Genomic DNA, 26,277 nt, shown 5'->3' with positions numbered 1-26,277 from the left:
TTAGAAAAATGTAATTGGTAATATGAAGACCAGCATAATTTTTCATTATGTGATACATTTTAAAAATTGAATTACATTCTTGCTAATTTTTAATATGCTGTCATTTTTTTCATTATAGCCTTAGCTGTTTTAGAGCTGTTTTGCATTAGTGAACACATCATTCACCTATAATATTAAATAGATTTTGACTTTAACAGGAATTTGAACTACATTGTGATTGTTGTTCAGTAAAATATATCATTTACCTGCTGTAATCTTTAATGATCATGCCCTTTGATTAAAACATCATTTTTCAGTTCCATGTTCACTATATTTTGCCAACTTTGTTTTTCATTCTTTACTAATACTGAGCTTTTTTTCAGAAACTGCTGTACCTCAATTCTCTCCTCTTTATTTCTTCTATTTTCCTCTGCAAGCTGCTGCACCTGTCGTTTCCGCTCGGTCTGATGCTGATCACTCTGGCTCTGACTCTGCTTCTACTCCTGCTTTACATACCTGTTTCTTAGTAAATGAAGGTATTCTCTCTCAACTTCCTAACAACTTTCTTTCAATCTGTGCTTTATTCTAATAGACATGTTCTTTTGATCTGATTTGTACATTCATCTGCTTTTTTATGTGTAAGATTTTGAAGTTTCCTTTTTATAACTTTATTTGCTAATGTCAATGACAAGAGCCAGGTATAAAAATGTAATGTTACTTCTGACTAGTATAAACTATATATATTATAATCTAGAATGCTGTTAAAGAAGTACAAAGATGCTAATCTTTGAGGTGAAGTTGGTGTTAAAAGATAGATTGGTTTTCATAATGATGTTTGCCATGTGATGTCTGTCATTAGAGCTCATGAATTTATTTTATATGTATTATTACTCTGAGACAGACACACTTTACTGTTTTTACACAACTGTGTGCCCTGGTTAGAGAGGGATATGAGGGAGTCTCTTAATTTATATTCTCATTTGAAAAGTCTTCAGATTGATAATTGATGCCAGTGACTATAGACTGAGAGGAATTCAGCTGTTTATCTTCCTTTCTATTTCTGTTTCAGGCTGAGGCAAATTTCATAATTTCAATTTTTAAGATTTAGTTGGGCTGCCATATTATCTCTGTGGAGTTGCACAAGTGGAAAGTATTTTTGGAGCTCTGAAAATGTGAATGGGATTTACAAACCTTTATTCCCCAATACTCATCTGGGATTATTTATACTGCCTGAAAGCTTAGTGAGACTTGTGAGCTCTGAGATATAGCCACTGTCTTTGTTGTGGTCTCAGTCTTTACCGGTCTGTATAATATAAAAAGGGAGAAAATTTATAAAATCCACAATGTAACTCAGAATGTCTCTGACTATTCACTAAAAAGAAATATTACAAGTCCATCAAATGGAAGGAATGTTGCACTTCTGTAAAGTACACTCTTTTGGAAAGAAGACATGAAACTTAAAAGTGTAACTTAATTTTTTGTTTGTTTTTTCTGTCATAGAACTGTAGTCGAGTTTGTATGTTAAGACTAGATTTTAGCAAAAATAACATCATATTGGTTAAGCTATTATGAAAGATAGTCATTTGTTAATTCTAAGATAAACTGTTAGACTTCAGACTTTGGTGAGACTTATCATCATATTAAAATTTAGCTTATAAATATACTTCATATTTCTATGAAACATTAAAGTCCTTTAAGAAATTACTAGGTAGTAATTTATATATATGTAGATGCACACACACACAGACATGCACACAGACATGCATACATCCATCTTTTGTAAACAAATTAATCTAAAATGTGTCATCATCTTAATTAATGTAATTATTTATTATCAGTTGATGAAGATTTCCTCACTGAAAGGATGAATCTTTAGATAGGTGGCTTGCCTGTTTCTCTCTCTCATTCACTCTCTTTTTCTTTTTAATAATCCCAATGATCAATTTTAATTTTATGGTAGGGTTTTTGTTGTTATTTTAGAAGACTACAGATTGGATTATTTCAAAACATTGATTTTCTAAAATTCTATATTCACAGATAACTCACCTTATGACACGGTATTAGACTTCTTTTTGCATCCATTCTTGATTATTTGTCTTTAATTGTTATTGCCAGAAGGCAAGGGTGATTATTATGAATTAATAGAGGCCTTATACATAATTTGGGAAGAATGAGGCATTTACAGTATACACATTTTTCGGACACTGCTGAAATGATTATTTGACAATGTCTGTATACTAGTACAGTACTTATAAATATTGCAGAGGCATACAGTGTTTATCTTTTTCATATAATCAAGTTTTGTTTTGTGAATTAGAATTTTGAAAAAGATTCTTTTATTCTCATAGTTTATAATGTTTAAGATTTTATAAATTTTGTATTGTCAGGTTTTTTATTTTGTGGAATATCTGAGTTCATTTTTTTCCTTCTCAAAATTAGTGTTATGTTACTTATTTCAGTTATGATTTGCTTAAATATCCAATTCATTTGGTAAGAAAAGGGATCTGTAAGTACCTTAACTAAAGACCCTCTGACAGAGATGGAAAGACATCTCTTTTGGCTGACACAATGGCAACACACAGATGGCCGTGCCTTAAGTGACATGAACCAATCTTTGGATATCTGTGTGAATGCCCTTTTAACTGATAGTGGTTTCAGATCTATAGCTCTAGTATGTTTCTTTCTATACTTTCCCATCCCTTAATATATGTTTTATCTTAAAGAGGCTGTTTAGAAATGTGTTTTCCTTGTGAATTTGGATATACTTTATGTGGAAATTTATTATTGTTTGTCTTAAGATGTTGAGAATTCTTGTGATTTGGGGCTGAAATACGTTTGATATAATTCTTTGTATAAAATGTCTAACATTAAGCTGAAATCATTTACAACGTAACAGTGAATCTGCCTTTCATTTATTTTCTGTCTACTTACATAAAGAGAAACTTGACTTAGGGAATGCCAAAATGTTTAAATTATTTGTAATATGTTGTAATACATTACATTTTAACAGGATGGAGTCAGTTAGCTGCTATGCATTGTGTTATGCTGCCAGACCTGCTGGGACTGGATAAATTTAGGCCTCCACTTCTAGAGATGCTGGCTCGAAGATGGCAAGATCGATGCTTGGAGGTAATGTTGAGGTGATGGGGATAAAAAATAAAAATATTAAAAAGTCGTGGTCAAAGGTAAATTTGAAAGAAAAGTAGTTAATGTTTATATAATTTATCTGATCACCTGTTCATTATATTGTAGAAAATGTGGTCCATTATTTCCATGTTTTTCTTTTTCAGTTTATATACTAACAAGTAATGTTCGAGCTTGTTTATTCATTTTCTTTTTTTTTTTAATCCACTGACTATTTGATAAAAAGTTTCATCTACTTTATAGAACTGTTTCTTAAGTATTGGGTTCTATACAGATCATACACACACATGCACAAACAAATACATGTACCCACCTCCCCCCAAATGAAACACTCATTATAATCACATCAATCAATCAAATTCTAAGTGAATAGCCATAGTCCAATGGAAGATGCTGTGTTTAGTAAAATGAGAATGTCTTTGGAATTAGAAGAGACCTGTGTTTAAATATCAGTCCCACCAATTATTAACTCTGTGACCCTGGGCAATTTACTTAACCTATCTGAAGCTCATTTGTAAAGTGGGGATGTGTTTAGTAAAATGAGAATGTCTTTGGAATTAGAAGAGACCTGTGTTTAAATATCAGTCCTACCAATTATTAACTCTGTGACCCTGGGCAATTTACTTAACCTATCTGAAGCTCATTTGTAAAGTGGGGAATAACAGTATATTCTCATGGGATTGCTATTAGGTTCAAATAAGATAATGTGAGTAAAACAGTAAGTACAGAGTCTGACACATGGTAGGAGCTCAATAAATGGTAGCCATTATTTTGTGTTAATGGACTTATCCTGTATTAAATATTACCGGGAATATAATATCACTAGGGACTTGGAAATGTTTTATGGAGATTTTCCTTGTTACAGCATTTGACCTAACCATTGCAGTTTGTATCATTCAAGATTTTTAATTTCCCAAATAAAAATAACAAAATTACTCCTTTCCTTGCCTCCCTTCCCTCAACTCCAAGTGGGATTACAGCATACTAAAATTTTCATGTGTTTACATTGAATACTATTTGAATTCACTTCAAAAGTCAATTATACTTAAAAATAACTTTTTTACTTGAATTTTTAGTGCTGTTGAGTTATCTTTTCAATTATAAATCATTAATAAATCGGTACATCACTTAATAATTGACTAGCTTGTTTGACCTCATGGCAGTGGCACTTTTGCCAAAATAAAACTAAACTAAACTAAAACTACAAAATAAAAGTTATATTCCAGGGGTCGGCCCGGTGGCGCACTGCTACAGTGCGCCGCTTGGGAGCGTGGCGGCGCTCCCGCCGAGGGTTCGGATCCCACATACAGACCGGCCGCTCACTGGCTGAGCGAGGTGCGGGAGCAACACCGAGGGTTGCGATCCCGTTGCTGGTCCCGGTCCGGTACGGGCGCGACACTGAGGGTTGCGATCCGTTGCCGGTCACCAAAAAAGACAAAAAGGGAAAAAAAAAAAAAAGTTATATTCCACATTAGGAGAAAAATGGATATAATTTTGGGAAATGATTTCCTCCATAGAACTAAAAGAGATTATGCTGTTACATGGGAATACATTGCCTATTTGTCAAAAACAAATTGTTTAAGCCTGTCTTAGGTATACATGAATCATGGATTTACATGATCATGATTTGTTCATGTAAACAGTGCCTACTTAGCATATATACTATAAAGAAATTCATTGGATATGGTTAAATTTTTTCAGTCTAAAAGAGAAAACACATTTAATAGTTCTAACTGACTTTTAACAATAATATCTGTATGGAAATTTTAAAATTGAAAATGCTACATTAAAGTGCAAGAATGCTTTGGGAGATGAAGTTTTAAACCCAAAGCTGATTAAATGTTCAAAATATATGTTCAAAATTTTCTATCAATTAATCTTAAAATATTTTTCAGTGAGATTGCTAGCAATCCAGTTTGCTAGCATACAATTTATTCCACTTTAAGTACATCATTATTTGGTTCGTAAATTTTCTCATGTAAAGAAATATGGAGTTTTTCAGCTTTATTTCATTATGAACTTTATAAACACTCACCTCACCAACTGATCTTTATTTTTTTACATTTGATCTGTGATTTTAGGTAAGAGAAGCCGCGCAGGCCCTGCTTCTTGCAGAACTAAGAAGAATTGAGCAGGCGGGACGGAAGGAAACCATCGATGCCTGGGCTCCTTACTTACCTCAGTACATGGACCATGTCATATCACGTAAGAGTTCTCATGTTTTTTCTATGAAGCTTTGCAGGCATATGTAGAAAAAGTACTCAAAATTCACAGATATGCATGCTACTACCTATCAACAAAAGTTAGTCATTTACCTTAATGTGAAGAGAAGGAATTCTCAAATTCTGTTTTATTTTCTGAATCTCTACAGTTTGGAGTTAGATGTGAAAAAAAAAAAAAAAGCAAAAGTTATCTAATATCAAAATATTCACTAATGAACTGACTCCTTATAAAATTAATTCCCAATCAAAAATGCTGCCCCACTTAACACTAGCATCTGTATCTGCGTGACTAGTATATTATTGAAAAAGGGAAAATTAGCAAGGGTTTTAACTTGTGGGTATTTCAAAAGAGTATAATTTCAGTGGTTTGGGAATATTGTTGAAGTTTCTGAATACTTTTTGCAAAATAAAATCTTTCTAATTTTGCTGCTAAGTCAAATGTGCGTTGGAGAAAAGTTATATTATGCTATCATAATTTTTTTCTTCTCAGAAAAAGTATGGTGATCCCCAGTTCATTTGATTCATTTTCTATTCTTCTAAAAAACACATTTAGAATTAAAATTCCAGCCAAGTTGGATTGATTATTAGAAAAATTAGTTTCAATTTTTATTTTTTATTTTTTTTACTGTTTAAATAGATGTGAATTATTTTTTATTTTTTATTTTTACTTTAATTTATCAATATACAATGTAGTCAATTTTTAAAGATAAAGTCTCAGTGAAACTTTTTAAAACTTTTTACTGTGAAAATTTGGCCTGGGTTTTTGGTGGATTCATTTTAGATGACTTTTTCCAATACCAGTTATTTTTGAAATACTCATTACACATGTTGAGATAGTACATGATTGTACAAGAAGGAAAATGAAAACAAAATTCAGAAAGGGTCATAACCGTTATAACTGGTCTGACTCTACCAGATGTTTGCCAGCAGTGACTATAGTGGATGCTTAATTAGTGACCGTGGGCATGTAAGCTTTCTTAGCCTCAGTTTTGTCACAGATAAAATGAAGATGATAGCAGGACTTTATAGGGTGATTATGATTATGGAATGAGTTAATCTTTGTGAAGTGCATAGAATAGTACCTCGCCCATTGTAAACACTATATATTTGTAAATAAGTAAATAGTTATGTGCTGCTTAATAATCGGGATACATTCTGAGAAATGTGTCATTAGGCGATTTCATCATTGTGTGAACAGCATAGAGTGCACTTACACAAACCTATGTGGTCCAGCCCACTGCACACCTAGGCTTTATGGTATACCTTATTACTTCCAGACTACAAACCTGTATGGCATGTTACTGTACCGAATAACGTAGGTTACTGTGTGAGAACACTTCAAAACATTCATGGAAAAATTGAATGAAAAAATCATATGAATTTTTCCACGAACTTTTTGAAGACACCTCAGAACAGAATGGTAAGCATTTGTGTATCTAAACATATCTAAACATAGAAAAGGTACAGTAAAGGGCTGAGCCCGTGGCGCACTTGGGAGAGTACGGCGCTGGGAGTGCAGCAGCGCTCCCGCCGCAGGGTTCGGATCCTATATAGGGATGACCGGTGCGCTCACAGCGCTCACTGGCTGAGTGCGGTGCGGCCGGTCTCAAAAAGGACAAAAAAAAAAGAAAGAAAAGGTACAGTAAAAATGTTCGGATCCTATATAGGGATGACCGGTGCGCCCACAGCGCTCACTGGCTGAGTGCGGTGCGGCCGGTCTCAAAAAGGACAAAAAAAAAAGAAAGAAAAGGTACAGTAAAAATGTGGTATTTTAATGTTATGGTATCACTGTCATATATGCATTCTGTCATTGACTGACTCATTGTTATGCAGTGTATGACTGTACTTTATAATCTATAAAAATGCAAATATATATTTCACATATAATCAACACATCACACATTGACTACTCCAATTAAAATTCTTGTCTTTTGGCGTAATAAATTATTTACTGAGTGAATTGGTTTTCATTTGCTTACTGGAAATTTTTCCATTTTAATAAAAGGAAATTAAGTTAAACCACCAGGATCTCTAGACATATGAACTTTTTGTAAGGTATTAGGCTTAAAATTCTTTTAAAAATATGTATAGGTTTTAAAATAAATTTCTAGGATATAAAAGAAAATGTCAAAAAATAAGATTTGGATGAAAACAGTCTATTTTTATGTATTTGAATAAATAGTCTGGAACAGTGTTCTTTGTAGTTTGTGGGCATTAGTTTCATAATATTACAGAAAACAGAGTTAGATGATCAGCTTATTATAAACCTTATTGAATAAAAGATCCCCACAGTTAAGGACAAACTTTGAATATAGTACTGTAGAGTTGGTTGAAGGTGAAACTTGATAATAGCAAGTCACTAGAGATTCTTTTAAAAGGAGAAGGCTACTATTGAAATATCAAGAAACATTTTCAAGACATCTTTATTTAAAATGCACTAGTGTAAATGGGGAAATAGATTAAAATAGAATAAGTAGCTGTGAGACTATTACAGAAGGGCATATGAGACCCAGATCTAAATATAGATGGAGTAGAATAAAAGATAATTTTTAAGCCTTGATTACTGATTGCATATAAAGGTTTAAGAAAAACACCAAATATCAGTACAGTGTTGTATTCTTGACAGTTAGGGAAGAGAGGTGCCATTAGCAATTGCAGAGGATGCCATTTTCTTTTCCTGGAATGAAGAGAGTTAGCCACAAAGTAAAGTCATAATAAATTGGACTGAAGAACAACCTAGTTTATGCTTATTTAAACAATAATGAGAACCATCAAGAGTAAGTTTCTAATAGATATTTTTCTGCTGCATTTTCTTGTCGTTAAACATTGTGTGGCTGGAAATGACACTGATTTGAGTATAGCCACAGATTGATATTGTAACTATATGAACAGCTATACTATAGCTAATTTGAGTATAGCCACAGATTACTCCCTGAAGAAATGATAGAAATGCATATGTTCCTAGGCAAGAGGTTTGTTAGTGGGTCCAGAAGGAATAAACTATTAAGTAAAATAATGATAATACCTGCCATTATAGACACTTTATCTGTGTCATGCTTTTGCAAAGTACTTGGTCTGTTAATTTCATTCAACCATTACAGTATTCTTGTAAAGTAGGTACTATTGTCACTACCTTCATGCTCCTTTTATTTTGTTTCAGATAAGTTAATTGAGGCCAAGAGAGATTTAAACACTTTCTGAAGATCCCCCAGTTAGTAAACAACTGTCAGACTCCAAAATTCATTCTCTTAACCACTATTTATTCTATCCTGCTTGCTCCTTAGATCTTAAAATGGGGGTGGAGCTGGAAGAATGAGTAGATATTTGGCTTAACTAATACTGCTTTCAGACAGTGTTCTTTCCAGCCATATTGATTAATAAGAAAATGAAGAAGAAAAATAACTTAAAAACTTACTCTTTGATGGTTCTCATCATTGTTTAAATAAGCACAAAGTAGGTTGTTCTTTGGTCAAATTTAACTCTATTTACTTAAGTTCTTTATTATTTAATTTAGTATCCTGGAATACTTCATAAATTGGCTGAATTCTGGCTTACTTAAAATTTTAATCTTGTCACTTATTGTAATTTTTTTTTAGCAAAAGAATAAACAAACATGCATTCTACATGTAACTGAAACATCACACTCTAACAGCTCTTGATATAATCTGTTAATCTATTCTGGAACTTTTGCATTGACTGAGTGCAAAATTAGTTTTAGTTTGCTTTACGGGAGCCCTGTATTTTAATAAAAGGGTATCAGCTAAAGGAGTAGGGATTCTGAACATATAAAAGGAGAAGAAATCATACAGCAAATGAGGAATGACCACATAGGGCTGTTGAAGAGATTTGCTGTCCAAAAGGATCAAAAGGTTATGGAGCCAGCTGGTGGACAGCTCACACCTGTCATCCACGTGCTTGTGGTGAAATTGCCTCAACCATTGTCATTAATGTTTGAACATTATAGCAAGTTACATCATAAGACATTGTTTTAGAAACTTAAAACCAATTTCTAGCATAGGAATCTTCTTAATCATTAAAGTAGACAAAATATTAAACAATATATCTGGAAAGTGCACCATTCATCAGATATTTTCCTTTAATTTAATCATTCTCAGCATTTAAAAATACGTGGTAATTGCCTAAGCAATATTGGCAGCTCCTAACTTGTGACAGAGCTTTGTCTAAAAGTTCTGTTATTAGATATTTGTCTGGAACTCAAAAAATGCTCTTACATGAAGAGCAGAATGTCATACTGGGCTGATGGACTGTACTAGCCCTTCATCTTAGAGATCTGGAATCAGGTTTAAAGTGGGTAGTAATTTTCTCTGAGTTCTCAGTCAGTAAGTGATTGAACTGAAACTAAGATGACAAGTCAACTGGTCATATTGACGAGGATCTTCTGTATTTTTTTTTAGGTGCATTATGCAATAAAAAGCCTTTTGCAGGTTTGTCTGAGAACCTAAGAAAAGCAATGGGCCAGAATCGGTTACTTTCCTCAGGACTCTTGAGAGTATTAAATGAGAAATGTTTTGTAAAGCATCTAGCACAGCACATAGTACAAGTAGTAAATGCTGGCTGGGTGACCGTTTTCCTTTCCTTACTGGTTTCTATAGTTTTGTTCTCCTTATTGCTGCTGCCTCAGAATTCTCTTTAATTTGTACTGACCAGGGATTCTGGCAGTAGAATGGAGATCACTGGGAAAGAAGAACGGGCAATAGTCAGTCTTAACTAAAAGCCGCTCACAGATTTTCATAAGAATGAAGTCCTAATTGAGTGATGTGAGAATTTTGCTTCAGGTATCCTTGAACCAGTCAGGAAACATTATTTATCCTTTACAAATGTTATGAGTATGTAAACTTCCAATGCCTAATTTCTGATAGAAAATTTGAGGATAAGCGCATTGTGATTCCTAGTATAATGGTAACAGGACTCAAATTAAAAATACTGCATACATTCTTGTAATACTGACTTATATAAATATTGTAAATCTTTTTTGAGTTACCACGCATTAGCATGTATATATGGTCACTTTTATGTTCCAAAACACTTTAGAAAATTCTATTGATTATTCATACTAAATAAGGTTTAATGTTATTTTGTGAAAAACTGTTGTATTATAATTTGGATGAAGATAAATGTTATGAGTTGTCTGAGACTTATTTTGGAGTGATGATGTTTTGCAGAACCCAAGTTTATATATTTCTTATTTGTGACATTCTACATGTAGCATTTTGATAATTGACTTTTTTATGAGGTCAAACACCTGCTAGTTTATGAAATATAGCCACACTTGCCCTTCATTCCAGTCAGTGACTACCACAAAGTAAATGCTGATGGTTCCTGATTTCCTTTGGCCTGCGATGCAGAGTGACCTTATAGGGCATAAGGTCACAAGTGTAATTATTTCTCATACATTGTATTCTGCTTGCTCACAATGGCTCATCTTCTCTTTTAGTTTCAGGAACATTAAATACATAAAAGTCACTACCATTATATAAATCAAAATCTCTTCTAAAGAGGGTGCTGTTGTAATTTTTTGCAGTTATGGCCAAAGTAGTATTAATTTGCAAATTTATCATCCCAGATATTGATAGAAGGATGTGTAACACATCGTCTTTAATATGTATTGATGTCATCAGAAAGCACAATCCTTTGTTCTTATTGAGTCCCTGCCTTTTTAGCTTCCTTTTGTGTTAAGGTTACCAGGGTTAGGCTCGTCTTTTTATCCCCTTTGGAAACTGAATAGGATTTCTTTGTTCAATGAAAGACACTCCTAGTAAATGTTTTGGGTTTGACTTTCAACAAGCCACACTGTAGTACTTATTTTAACCTGGAATTGAAGTCACTTTTCTGATGATTATAAAATAGTGGTCATTCTGAGCACAAATGTGGATGGACCAACAATATACAAAAAGGTAAGAGGGAACTGTATATTATAGAGGTAGTGGAAAAATGTTTTGTGGCTGGTAAAAATAATTTAAATATTATTGTATTCTTTGGTAGGTAGATATTTTTAGGATTTGTTGGTGGGAAGAGGATGGGAGAACGGATAAAATGGGTGTTTGATAAATATGACTTAAATGAGTCTCCCTTCTCCCAACCAAGGGCCTTAAACTACACTGTGTTCCTTCCTTCCTTTCTTTTTTTTTGTATATGCCTCAGTTATTTGGAACTCTGAGTCATTTTTCAGGAATGGTTTTCTGGATAACTGAGGGTTTAAAATCAGTAGATATTCAGAATATTTTTAAAAGTTTATTTGCTTTTTGTTAAAATATTTCAAAAAGTCTCTGGCTTTTTAAACTTCTTCTCAGTAACCAGAATTGTTATTGTGGCCTGTGCTGTAAAATAACCACCACTTACTTAATGAAGAGAGTGTATCTCTTTATTTGAATGAAAAATTTCTCAGGTTGATATGCCTCTTGCATTTCATGTTGTACTTTTTATAATTTTCCTTTCTCCTCTTTTTATTATCTAGTAACTGTTACTAATTTTTATTGCTGTTGGGCTGTTTTGTTTAACCCCTAGTAGCTTCCGCCCTGATTTCTAATTTGCTGTTTCCAGCAAAATTAGAGTGTGGGAGTCAGGTACCCAAGCTTATTTGAGTTAAATACAAGTAAGAGTAAATTGGCTAAGAATAAGGGTTCTCTGATGAAAAAATACCTACTTTTTAGTGTAAGCACTTTATGCTCCTCACTTTCTGTATACTTGATTACTTTCTTAGGTCTTTTGTGGCATTCTGGGTATCTCTTTCTCTTTGAGCAAGTATATTCTAATTAAATTTGGATAAGGAAAGGGAAAATCATTTGGTTGCTCATGAACAGTTTAGAATTCTAAAATAGCCCTTTTGTAATGCCTGTTTTGTTAACCCACTGAAATTAAAGGATGAGGTTTCCTCAGAAATACCTGTAATAGTTGTCTTATAGTATGCACAAAGCTAATTGGAAATGATTGTGCATTGTGACTAGAAAAGGAAAGTATTAAATTATAACTGAGTAATACAAATAAAAACTAATTCTGTGTAAATTTTAATATTGTGAGGCAGAAGGGATTTGTCTTAAGACAGACTATATTATGCAAAGCACACTGTATCTGCATTGAATCTGTTTGCATTGTTTCATTGGGACCCAAGGGATTTCTTCCCCTTTTTTCTTCCAGAGTGTCAGAGCTATTGAGCTTAACTTTAAGCGCTCTAGATTGATCTTGTATTTAACAGCATTCGTTTTACTTATCTATATTTGGCCACTAACCTAATGGAATAACAACGAAATTTCTTCTTAATCGGTCAGTATTATTTAAAGGAAAATTTGTTCCATATGACTTGAGTTCTTTGAGATAGTATTTAATATTCTTGTGATTTTCCTTATGTCTTTAGTAAGTATTGGAAGTTAGAGTAGTAAAGTGACAAATTAAAAATGAAAGCATTATTGGATGGAATGGTTACTTAAACTGCTAAGTAATAAAACTCTCTGTTTTTAAGTGGTGCTGTAGGTCAGGAACTCCACAGGATTAAGTAACTTCACGCTGCCAGGGAACTATTCCGTAGAAGACACACTCTAACAATAGAGGCAACAGTCTGCTTTCGGGTTATCAATAGGAGCCCCATGATAGTTTAGTGAAGCATAAGAAAATTCAATCACTTGTTCCTTATATAGTGGTGAGAAAATGTGGAGATTCCATCTAATGTGGGACTCCTCACCTGTTCTCTTCATCTCTTTCTGCTTAGGGGACATTGGTAATTATCTGACCCCTGTGGCAAAGCTGCTGGGGCTGAAAGGGTTTGAAGTAATTTTAGTTATTTCCTCATTCTCCCTTTTTTTCTTTCACAAGTCTTTCTCTATCTCCATTCCTTCAGTGCAGAAATTTGTTACCTCTCCTGGAGTTGTAGTTGGTGACAAAGCCCCTAGGAGGCATAACTGACTTTCTTTGAGGTGTTTGTACACTTAACCATCTGCTTTAAGAAGTCGAAGGTACTTAAGCCTATGAAGTCTATTTTATAAAAGAAAAATACTCATTCAACGTGTGACTCATTCTTTTAAAAAAAATGGTGTTCAAATGGAAATGCCTGATACACCTTTAGCTGAGGTTCTAGTGGCCTTTGCTATAATAAATGACCTAATATTAGTTGCCATGAAGAGTATGATATTGATTTGTGCCATTATTCTCTTGCTGATTTGCCGAAGTACAAAAATTTATAATGCTAATGGAAATAAAGTACTTTACAAAACACTGCACATGAATACCGGAACATGTCTTTGTAATAGAATAAGTGTCTAGTAAGCTTTTAAATACAATTTTTTAAAATTCTAGTACAGATTATTCCAGTATAGATACTGAGTCCTGTGCGATTTGTTTTTACAGAGCAAAAAGCTGAGTTGATAATCTTGTGATGTTTTAACTCTTAGTGAATATGTGTGCACAAATCCAATTTTGATTGGATTAAGAAACATTTATAATTTTATACTGTATTTTTAATTTTTTTTATCTCTTTATGATGATTTGATATTATATGTATTTGTATTGTTTTAATATTGTTGTTTGTAACCTTCTTCTGAAGATTTGGAAAGAAAACAGTAATTTAAAGTTATTGCAGGAAAATTATTTGAACCTATTTTACCTGTAATATTTTTAGTATAATAGCTAGTGATAGATTTTGTTCTCATGGTGTTTATAAATTCTGGAATTAAACTGATTAAATTATACCTAAACATCTTTTCCTGATTCATTCTCTCTCTCTCTCCCTGCTTATTTTTTGGAAGTTATGGTATTTTATAATTTATTTTCCTTAGTGATATTGTCCTAATGATTTATTACATCTGCTATCTGTTTTTATTAAGCAGATTTTGATACAAATATGTATTTTAAATGTGTTTTAGTATTTATAAATGGTTTTATTGTTCATGACATTTGCAGACTTGGTTAATATTTTAGCACCTCTAATATAGAAACATAAAGAAAAAAATTTGTTTTATTTGTCTGAGCACCCGAATTGACCCCAGCAAGATTGAGATTGATCTGGTTTCTTTCAGCCCATTAAATGCCAATCCAGTCATCTGTGACAGTACTTAGTATTTTTGTAATTTTTTTCTGTACAAATTTTCTGCATTCTATAAAACTTACCCATCACTTGAAAAGATTTTTCTTGCTTGATTTAAAGATGAAAATGACCACAACCACCTATTTTATTGCTTGTTGTTCTAAAAAATTGTTTCTACAGTCAATGTCAGTGCTATAATTACAGTTCTTTTTTTGTAATCCTTATGAAAAGACTTTACATTTTACTAGGAAGAGATGACGAGTCTTATATTTGAAATATGAGTACTTGAACTAAAGAACTTCCAGTTTGGGGGAATGCAAATGGAAGAGAAGGGATGGTTTTTAATATATAGATAATCCTGCTGATTTTAAAACATATGATTAAATTATATTCTTCTAACAATTAAACTCTAGACAAATTATGGCATAGCTTGTGGTTACAAAGATATAGGTTAGCTTATTTTTGAGATATTGTTATATTTTAGGCATGGAGTAAATGAAGAAGGTTTTTTCATTTACTCTTTGCTACTGGGTGACTTACTCAGGTTTTGTTTTGATTTTTATTCATTTGTCTTTTTCTCCTTAAGCAAGGATCAGTCTTCAAAGCAAATAATATCTAGGTCAGAGAAACTAAACTAGAAATGAATGAATTCTGGGTTATGGGCGGAGGATTGAGCATTTGTACTCTCAATCTAAAGAGTCGTGGTACTTTTCATAAAATAATTACTTAGGGTTTAAAGTGATCAGATAATCTCAGATGTCACCTATTTTTAAGGTGTGATTGGGATTCGGAGACCATCGCAAACTTTTCCCATATAGAAGTAGATGGGTAATTGGGGCCAGAAGCCCTTTCTGTTCCATTATATCACCACCCACTCTTGTGTAGAAGGGACTCCAGCATGGTAGTTCTCAAAAGAAAAGGTGAGAGGCAGGAGGGATGAGTTTGAAAAGGAGATTCTCCCAAACCTTACTCCCTCTCCATCAAGTGTCTGTATTTTTTTCATATCATAGTTTCCAAATCAGATGGCAATAATTAGAGGAAAAAATACTGGTTTTTCAAAGGATTTTTCTAATATGTGTAAGTGACTAATTTACTGAACTGGATTATTGGTTGGGAAGTCCAAGGAAAGAAGGGCATCAGAAGATCTGGTACCCTGTCCTCATCACCATTCATGTATCTGTAACCCCAGAGAAATCACTTAGGTTTCTGCACTAACCTGTCTATATCACAGTTTCTGCTGTGTAAAAGGAGGGGAAAGACCAAATCCATGTTTTTCAAACATTTTAGGTAGTAAACTTATCTGTAAAATTTTAACCTGAATCTCAGTATGTAAAATAGATAAAAAATAAATAAATGAAATAGTTTCTTTAGGCAGTTTAAATCTTTTTTTTTTTTTTTTCAGTGAAAAATATGTCATTTCTTTTGCATTGAAACCTTCATGCTCTTCTTTTGTCTTCTGGGATTCTGTCTAGCACAATTGAAAACTACTTAATTATCTGCTTCCTAAATACCCTCTTGCTCTAACAAATGATTTTCTATATTACACACGTGCACACATGGATGTGCACACATACATGATATGATACAGGGCAGATTAGCAAATAGTCAATATAAACTTTCCGTTATATACAGGGAATTTACTAAAATTTGTTATTGTGCAGGACAACTTTTGGTTTTTCTATAACTCTTAGGCTAATGTATGGCAACTCGGGAAATACATTCTTGCTACTTCTCCAGAAAATGACTGCTCCATATAGAGCTTCATAATAGGCTGCACCTATCAGAGTGCCAGCCCAGTATGTGGCTTTAAACATACTGTATGGTCTGAAATCATTGTTTCCTGGAAGCTCAGAAACAATTTTGAATATACCATAATCATTATTTTGATTTAAGATGTGCTAACCTGTCTGACAAGAATTGGTCAGCTATCTGGTTATAGAACTTATTCGTTCTTATATAACTATAATTGTATAATATAAGTATAGATTTATATATATTCAACTATCTTCTAATAGCCAGCATCCACTTGACAAATCTCTATAATAATCATGTTTTGCTTATTTGACTTAATGAATCATCATTGGATGAAGTTAAATCTGTTGATTTAGATATCCTTTTTCTTTTCCCCAAGGCATAGTAAGTGCAGTAAAGTTTTTGTGACGTACTACTCCACATGGAATCATTAAATCAGTTTGTATACCTTATGAAAAACCTACTACTTGAGTTTTGATTATTTTTCTTTTGCACTAAATATTTAAAGTATGTGCGGGAGATTTTATTTTAGATTATATTTTTGGTTGAAGAATCCTTATGTAATTAATTGTGCACATACTTGCTTCCTCTTTTTATTTTGGCTGCACATGCCCTGTGCCCTGTATGGGATGATCATGGTGAATAGCAGAAACATTCATTCTTGACATTTATCATACAAACACACAAGTAGGATAATGTCGGTAAATTACCATTTTTTTTTTCCCTTTGGTCAAAGCACATTTAAATGCTACTTTAAAAAGCAGGCTAACCTCTTTTCTTTCTATTAATTATGTGCCAAACATTTTTAGTAGTGATTGGTAGAGAGATAGGGATTTAGGGAGGAAACACGTCAAGCAGGAATCATTTCAAAGGAATTGTATTAACCTTTACTACTAATCAGTAAATCTCTTTTTATTTCTCTTGGAGTTGCTGCATAGGAGTTGGATGGTTTGTTAAATGATCTGTTTGAATGCCAAATGTAACTTTATAGACTGGTTTTGGATAAAAGATACAGTGTTTTCCTATTCAATTTTTAAAACTTTTTTTTTTTTTTTTGTCCTTTTTTGAGACTGGCCGCACCGCGCTCAGCCAGTGAGCGCTGTGAGTGCACCGGTCATCCCCATATAGGATCCGAACTCACAGCGGGAGCACTGCTGTGCTCCCAGCGCCGCACTCTCCCGAGTGTGCCACGTGCTCGGCCCTAATTTTTAAAACTTTTTATCATGGATTGTTTCAAACATATACAAAAGTAGAGTAATGTGGTCAACTTCCATGTACCTATTGCCTTGCTTCAACAGTTATTAACTTGCTGGCAATCTTATTTTTTCTTCTGTCCCTTATTATTTTGAAGGAATTCTCAAACACTGTATCACCTTATCGAGAAATATGTTTGTATCTTAAAGTACACAGACTCTTTAAAACACACACACACACACACACACACACACACACACTTACAATACCATTAGAATGCCAGAAAATTAAAACTAATTTCATAATTTTATTTAAAAACTCAGTATTTATATTTCCCCAATAAGTCTCATAATTTTTTTTTTGCAGTTTGTTTATTCAATTTAGGATTCAAATAAAAGTCTACATATTGCAGTTGGTTGATATGTCTCCTACATTTCTTTTAATCTGTAGGATTCCAATCAATCAATCAATCATCTAGTTGTCTCTAGCCCCTTACCCCCTCCATTTTCTTGTGATTTATTTGTAGAATAAATCAGGAAATTTGTACCATGATGACCTTTGCATTTCTTTTCATTAGAATGGCAAATCCTGATATTCTAAATTCTAACATGCCTTCTTCATTTGTTAGCTAGAGTACTTCCCTAAGGAGAGTCTTATCCTCATCAACTATTTTATTCTCTGAGGTATACTTTAGGAGGAAATGAACAAAGAGGTGATTTAAGGGGGGGAAAAACCCCATTTATTTATTTATTTACTAATATGAATTCATGGATTGAAATATATTTAGGCTTTGGTTAATCGTAGTAATTCTTATTATTGTTCAAATTTTCCCATCTTTGACCAGTGAGAGACTCTTTAGTGGACTCCCAAATTATTTTGATAAGACCTAATAGTCTTTTATAGATTACCTGATGACAGGATATTCTGTGCTCACCTTGTGCATTTCCTAGCTTAGAACTGAATCAGCTCCTGTAGGAACCTTGATCTTTTTAGAGGGAAATGGTATTTTAAGATTAACAAATTGAGTGCTAAATATGCTCCTTGCTCTTTGGTTGTTCACTATTACTGGCCTTTTTGGTGGACACATGCATACACACTTTCATTTGGGTCTTAGGGTATACACAGTGCTTTGGGTTATAATGATACTTCCCATAAGGTTTAACACTACAGAATTTTTACTTATTTTCATTAAGTTGCATCTCTGTCTGCTTTGTCCCACTCTTATCATCTTGGTTCTAAATGACATCTGTGTAATTACTCATCTGCGTTCTCCCACTACACACAAACAACAGTTCAGAATACCATCAGCACTACCACAGACAATACGATTACCAAAAATGTTGTGTGGGCGTTCTTGTTTGTTTGTATTAGTTTTTTGTTTGTTTTCAGTTCTTTTCCTTCTTAGGGTATAATCCACTAGAGATGAACAGTTAAATTACTGTGCTTAGAAGTTACTGCGAATAGTTTCTCTCTGTGTGATTATACCACCAACTTGATACACATTTAGGTTCATTTGTTTCATTTTGCTTCACTTTCTTGATCGCCCTTTTTAAAATTTACTTTTTTGAAGTTATGTAAAACATTTACTTAATTCTAAAGTCAAGCAACAAATTATATTTAGCGAAGTTTTGCTTCTCTCATTCCTGTGCCCTTTACTATATTTCCTTTCTCTTGTTATAGTCATTTCTTTTTAGTTTGAGGGTTATTCTCCTGACCCACCCCCTTTTAAAAAACTTTTAATTGTGATAAAATACACATAGCATAAAAGTTATCATTTTAACCATTTTTAAGTGTACAGTTCAGTAGTGTTAAGTGTATTCACTAAAGAAATTGAAACTATACATATTCAACAGGTCCTTGTCCCCTACTCATCCTTTCCCCCAGTCCTTTACAGTCACCATTCTACTTTCTGTTTCTATGAATTTGACTACTCTTGATACATCATGTAAATGAAATCACATAGTATTTGTCTTTTTGTAACTGGCTTCTTTCACTTAGCGTAATGTCCTCCAGTTTCATTCAGGTTGTAGCATGTGTCAGAATTTCCTTCTTTTTAAATTTTTAAGTTTCCTTTGTAAGTTTGTATACACCACATTTTGTTTATCCATTCATCCATCAGTGAACATTTGGTTTGCTTCCACCTTTTGGCTATTGTGAATATTGCTGCCGTGAACTTTGGTGTACAAATATGTCAATATATCTTATTTTCAATTCTTTTAAATATATATGCAGAAGTGTTATTACTGGATCATATTGTAATTCTGTTTTTAGTTTTTGAGGAGTTACCATACTGTTTCCCATAGCAGCTGCACCATTTCACATTCTTATCAATAGTGCACAAAAGTTTGAATTTTTCTGTATCCTAAACAACACTTCTTTTCTGTTTTATTGATAGCAGCCATCTTAATGGATGTGAAGTGGTATCTCGTTGTGGTTTTGACTTGCATTTCCCTGGTTACTAGTGGTGTTGAGCATCTTTTCATATACTTCTTGTCCATTTGTATATTTTCTTTGGAGAAATGTCTATTTAAGTCTGTTGTCCATTTTTTTAATCACTTCATTTTTTTGTTGTTCCATGTAGGAATATTTCATGTATTCTGTGTATTAACCTCTTATCAGATATATGATTTGTAAATATTTATTCCATTTTATATTTTCATTCTGTTGATTGTGTTTTTTGCACAGAAGTTTTTAATTTTGTTATAGTTTAATATGCCTATTTTTACTTACAGTGTCATATCTGAGAAATTGTCTAATAGTGTTGTAGTTTTAGGTCTTAACATTTAGGACTTTGAATCATTTTGAGTTAATTTTTATATATGATATAAGTTCAGGGTCCAACTTAATTCTTTTGCATGTGGGTCTCACCCTGTTTTCCAAGCAGCATTTGTTTAAAAGCCTGTCATTTCTTCCACTCCCACTCCCTTTTAACATAGCAAATTCATATATTTATTTATACATCTTCTTTCCTTAGATAAATAGTAGCATCCTAATGCATATCTTCACCTAGATTTTTTCACTTAACATGACCTGGAGATCGTATCCTAGAGGCATTTCTTATCCCTCTCCTTTCCCATCTCTCCTTTTTAAATAGCTGTGTGGTATTCCATTTTGTTGGTGGATATGTTTTATTGATCAACATTTGGGTTGTTTCTTGTACTCGTTATTATGGATAGGGCTGCAGTGAATAGACCTGTGCATATGTCTTTTTAGTTTTTGATAGTGTATCTTGGATACACTTCTAGAAGTGGGATAGCTGAGTTCAAGCATAAATGTATGTATAATACCGTTAGATATTGCCAAGTTCTTTGCTATGGGGGTTATACTATTTTGCATTCTCAACAGCAGTGTATGTGAGGGCATGTTTCTCTATATCCTTTCCAGTGGAGCAAATTGTCATGCTTTGGGAATTTTTTGATTGTAATAAGGGATAAATGAAATCTCAGTCCTTTTTTTTTTTTTATTTTAGCTTAGCTTAGTATCTTTTCATATGAGCAAGTGTTTTTTGAATATCTTATTAAGTAACAATTTATATATCTGGCTCACTTTTATATGGAATTGTTTGATTAATCCTTTATCTGTGATATATGGTTCAAATACTTTCCAGTTTGTCATTTTTCCTTTTACTTTGCTTATAGTGTATATCCCTCACAATCCATTCTATTGATCCTTTCTCTTATCATTTCAAGATTTTGTGTCAAAATTGTGGGAGTTTTTCTTGCTATAGGATTACCCCATATAGTCTTCTAATACTTATATCATTTCTATGTTTTTTCCCCTTACATATCCATTGCAATTGGTCCTGTTAATGGTATGAAGAATGGATATTATTTTTTCCTATATGGCTATCTGGTTATCCCAAATGCACTTACTAAACATTAAGTTTCTATATGTAGTTGTGTCTGTTTTTTGGTTTTCTGTTTTGCTCCATTCTTCTGTAGCTAATTCATATTTTAATTATTTAGTAGTTGTGGCCCCTTCTTTCCACCAGACCCCTTTTTTGAGAGTTTTCCTTGCTATTGTGGCTTGTTTGTTCTTCCAAATAAACTTTATAATCATCTTGTTTAGCTCTAGAAGGGAAGAAATGTAATGGCATTTTTTATTGGGATTTTGTTTAATTTATAAACTAACTTCTGGAAAACTGACATCTTTATAACATTGGATTCCTATCCAAGAATAGGAGAGCATAAATTTTCATTTGTTCAAATCTTTTTTGTCTTTTAGGAGATTCGAAATTTTTTCTCATGTAGTTTTAGACATTTGTTAAATTGTTGCTCAGGTAGTTTATTTTATTGTTCTTCCATGATACCTTTGAACTGGTTCTTGTTTGTATACATGAATGCTATTGACTTTTTGTTAGTTATATAACCTGATAGTACTATAAAATTTTCTTACTGTTTATATACATTTTTTATTTTTTTTTATTTTTGTGCTTTTGAGGTACATATAATCATTATCGTTTGCAAATAGGGACAGTTTTTTCCTCTTCTTTTTCAATTACTGTGCCTGTCACTCCTTTCTCTTATCCAATTGTATTAGCTAATACCTCCAACATGGTGTTAAATAAGAACTGTGACTATAATGAAGATTTATTATGTAACACTGCTGATTTAATGAATATCTGTACTTTGAAAGTAAGTTTTTAGTTTGAAATTACAACTGTAACATTTAGCTAACTCACTGAATATATTTATAACCTGAATCATACAGATTATATTTTGTATCAATGTAATTTATATAAAGTTATAATTTATTACCCATAGTTCTCCCAGTTGGTGGAATTTCTAGCATAGACATGCACACAGTGCTGCTGGAAGTAGTGCCTCTTCCCCAGACAACTAAGAATTTCATTGTGTGGATATCTTTCTTCTCCATCTCCATTTGAAGATTTCTCTATTACTCTACCAGCACCCACCTACTCACCTCCCTACTCAGGTGCTCTCTGGGGTAGTTAATCTAGTTATTTTTCACTTAAAAATAGAGTACCTTGAACCAGAGATATATATCTGCTAATTATATGTTTGTTCAAGACTACTGATTTTAAACTTATCTTTTTTAGAAAACTCAACAAAGTCTCAGCTGGTTTATAAACTTTTCTGAATTAATAACTATGGTTGGATTTTATTTGAAATATGCTGAAGTTTCTAAAAGTTGAATTTCCACTAAAAAACTTAATAGTGTTTTACTACTAAAAATGATTTATGATTATCTAATTGCCCTCTGTCATCAAGTTTGCAGTAGCTCAGCAATTATGTCAGATAATACAAAAGAAGAGAAAAATTTTAATATCTACTAAATGAATGCACTGTGATGGGTTCTTTTACATTTTCTTTACTTTTATTAGATTAAAATATGCTAACGAGTGATCTAGAAGGAAACTCATGAAAAGGAAAAGCAAAAGGAAAAATAAAAAATATCAAATATCTTAAAATTTTCTACCATAGTTCTTTAAGCAGTTTTGAAGTGTTTTTGTTTTTTAATTAAAGAAAGAGGAAGGAAATTGAACTGCAACCTTAAGGACTAAAGAGTCTTCCCCTTGCTGGAACCTTAATAGTGAAATCCTATAGGGAGAAGGAAAAAATTATCTTCTAGTAGTTTATTGGAGATAAATGGAAAATTTAGGGATTTGTTCTCTGATTGATTAGTGATTAATTAGTCTCACAGTTTTTAAAATATAAATATGGGTCCGGTCAAGATGGCGGAATAGATGGTCCCCAGCATTGCTCTCTCCCATGAATCAATTTACAACTATATGCAAAAGCAACAACAGCCAAGCTGGGGCTGCTACAGCTTAGGGAAAGAGGAGGAGAGACCTACAGAGTGCATGAAGGCTGGAGAAGCCATGATAAGAGAAAGAAAAAACCACTCCAACCATTTTGTGCTGCGGCTGCATTAAGGCTGGAACTGCTGAGTGCATGGGGCAGGAGCCAGCAAAAGCTCCAGTTGTGCCATTCAGATAAAGTTGCTTGGAGTCGGCAGGGGAGAAAAGGGCCTTGGTGGCCCCCCAAACCAGCAGGGCCACTAACAGGGTTCCCATAGACCCATATAGGAATGAGGAGCCACAACAACTGAAAAAAAGAAGCCACTCAGAGGCCGGTGAGTCATTGCAAGGGACTGGAGCATGGTCTGTCCTGTGGGAAGTGTTTGCAGCATGGGTGGTAGGGGAGACGGGCCCACCAGGGGAACACTGGGGCACAGCAAGGACAGCTGATCTGCCCCCCAATCAGCAAAGGACCACTCAGAGGAGACTGGTCACGAATATAGAATTGCATGGGTGCAACTTGATGAAAAGACTCAGGCCCAGATCAGAGTTTCTACACAACCCAGATGTACCAGGTCTCTGGAGAGCCAGAAGTACCTATAAAGTAAACTATTAAAATCTAAGCTACACAAAAAGCCTTCACTAGGGAATCAACAGCAAAGCAGCAATTTAGGTAAACCTCGCAGCTCAAGTACTGGTCCCCACAGGAAGTTCCCCCATTTTAGAAGTAAGCAAAAGACAACAAATTAGTTCTGGCCCAGGCAAACTGCCAGCACCTTAGGGGCTGCCTGGGGACCTGATGTATGGAGCCAGGGACTGGAGCCCCCTCCCACAACCAAGCACAATGCCAGTGTGAGGAAGCATGCCAAAAACATCAACTCCATGTGGGTGGCCCACCAAGGCCCCCACAATAATCATGGCTGCCACAAAAGCAGCTAGACACCACAGCCACTGTGTAGATGGTCCTCCAGCCACTGGAGTGCATTGACACAAGGAGAGTCACCAGCAGAGACCCAAGAAAAGAAGATGATGTCTCTCTCCACAAACTCCATTCCAGAGTGACAGAAGCAGCTAGCTGCTCTATGATAATATCAGGGGACTTGAACACACCTCTCAGCATTGGACAGATCATCTAGGCAACATATCAACACAGTAGTCATCACTTTCAGAAGGAGAGAAGAAATCCAAGGTATTTCGAGCAGGGACTGGGGAGAGAGAGGGAAATGGGGAGAGATTGGATAAGGGGCATAAAGAATAAGTACAATTTGTAACAATATATATGCTAGTAATATTGATTTAATCAACATATGTCAACATTGAACCCCCAAAATATGTATAATCAATTATGATTCAATAAAAATTTAAAAAAATATATAAATGTCCTAAGGAAGATATAAGTAGGATATGTAGGAGAAAGGGATGAAATAATTAATTCTCACTAATGACTGAGTTCTTTAAGATGTTCTGATTTCATATTTTTTTTATCAGATTGGTGATCATTCTTGTAGTACCAAATCCTTTCATTAGAATGATAGACTTCCCCATTCCCAAAGAAACAACTCCATTTTGTGAACTCATCAGAATAAATTTTTGTCGATCTACCAGAAAAATATGCCAGGTGAAACCTAAAAGCAACATTAAGTCACTTAATCAAATTGTATTGTACATGTATTTGGAGCATATCATTGTTCTAGATGCTGGATATGAAAAGAAATGAGATCCCATTTAATTCAGTTATCTCCATCTCCACTTGAGTGTTTATAGGCACTTCAAACCTATCATCTTTACCTATAAATGTTCTTTTTTCTATTTTTTTCTAGCATTTTCTGTCACTACCATCACTTTTATTATATATATGACCTAGGGAAATATACACTAATTTTGGAAATGTTTGTATAACCTATTCTATGATGATTGATAATATATTAGTGTACCAAAGACAGTAATATTTCATTGGTTAAAAGTATTTTCTTTTTAAAGGACGTAGTGATTTTGCTTGAGTTTTGTGATAATTTAATCATAATAACTAGATAATAATCACTATCTGGAGAAAGCATGTCTATCTGCTTCAGTGAGACAGCACATTTTTAAGTTATAGGGTGGAGGCAGAGGGAGTTGAGTTTGATATGATCCCTTTGGATAAAGTGGAGCCCACTTCATCTGACTTGGAGGGTTTACTTGGAGCTTTAAGACTCATTAGACTAGAGCAGTTATTCACAGACAGGAGTAATTTGGCACACCCTTCCATCCCCATATCCCACATGTGGCAATATTTGGAGACGTATTTGGTTATCACAACTAGGGGAGAGTGTGCTCCTTGCATCTAGTGGATAGAGGCCAGGGATACTGCTAGACAGGACAGCTCTTGCCACTGCCAACAAAGAATTATCCAAACCAAGATGTCTGTAGTCATGAATTAAGAAACCCTGGGCAGAGTAATTAAATATGGTAAATGTGTTGTCTTTTCTTCAATTACATCTCTAAGGGATTATGTACATATGCTTGCATGATGACTGAGTTTGACAGAAGTAAGGAAACAGGATTTTTTGATGTTATTTATATAAAGTTAAATTACTCAGTTTATTTTCTTTTGCATTAAGAGATTCCTCAGTAAATGCATTATACGAGATTCTAGCTTTCCACAAACTTTTTGACATACCCTTGTATAATTTGTATTACAGACCTTTTGATTGTTAAGAATATATAAAATAGATCTCATGCATGGAACATACTGTGCTAAAACTTTATTTATGAACACGTTATATTTGCACGTAGAATTGCTTTTGGTAAATAATAAAAGATGAGAAACAAGTAAGTGTTCTGATCAATCTGTGTATCATAGCATGTTTTCAATCTTTCCTCCCTCTTTCTTTCCCTTGCTCATTCAGCAACTATTTATTAAATGCCAAACAGCTGTAGGGCAATATATGATGCACAAGACAGTCCTGGTCCCTGTCTTCATGGAGCTTTTATTCTATTAGGTAGGCAGGTAACCAAATGAGCAATAAAGCATTATGGTAAGAATTATGGTAGAGATAGTACAAGACTCTGGGAATGCCCAGCATAGACATTTAAACAGCTGGAAAATCATCATAGTATTTAGAAGTACCAGGGAATTAATGTAAAAGAGATGTATTTAGAGGGCAATATTAAAACTCTTTTTTTTTTTTTTTGATATTGTAGTAGTTTGT

The 26,277-nt window shown here is 33.6% G+C and overlaps 1 protein-coding gene across 2 annotated transcripts in view; it reads left to right on the top strand.

Annotated features, from left to right (window-relative positions):
• WDR7 (WD repeat domain 7) overlaps positions 1-26,277 on the top strand; it is a 363,500-nt gene that overhangs the window by 121,723 nt on the left and 215,500 nt on the right. Inside the window, exons 17-19 of one of the 2 annotated variants that reach the window (XM_008569388.1) lie at positions 417-515; positions 2,990-3,108; positions 5,205-5,328. In XM_008569388.1, coding sequence (XP_008567610.1) covers positions 417-515; positions 2,990-3,108; positions 5,205-5,328 — 342 coding nt within the window. The remainder of the gene's footprint in view (positions 1-416; positions 516-2,989; positions 3,109-5,204; positions 5,329-26,277) is intronic. The other variant, XM_008569390.1, reaches the window with a different exon arrangement.

Source organism: Galeopterus variegatus, unplaced genomic scaffold (assembly GCF_000696425.1).
Source record: "Galeopterus variegatus unplaced genomic scaffold, G_variegatus-3.0.2 Scaffold489, whole genome shotgun sequence".
Classification (NCBI taxonomy): domain Eukaryota; kingdom Metazoa; phylum Chordata; class Mammalia; order Dermoptera; family Cynocephalidae; genus Galeopterus; species Galeopterus variegatus.
This window is presented reverse-complemented; position numbering and strand designations above follow the sequence as displayed.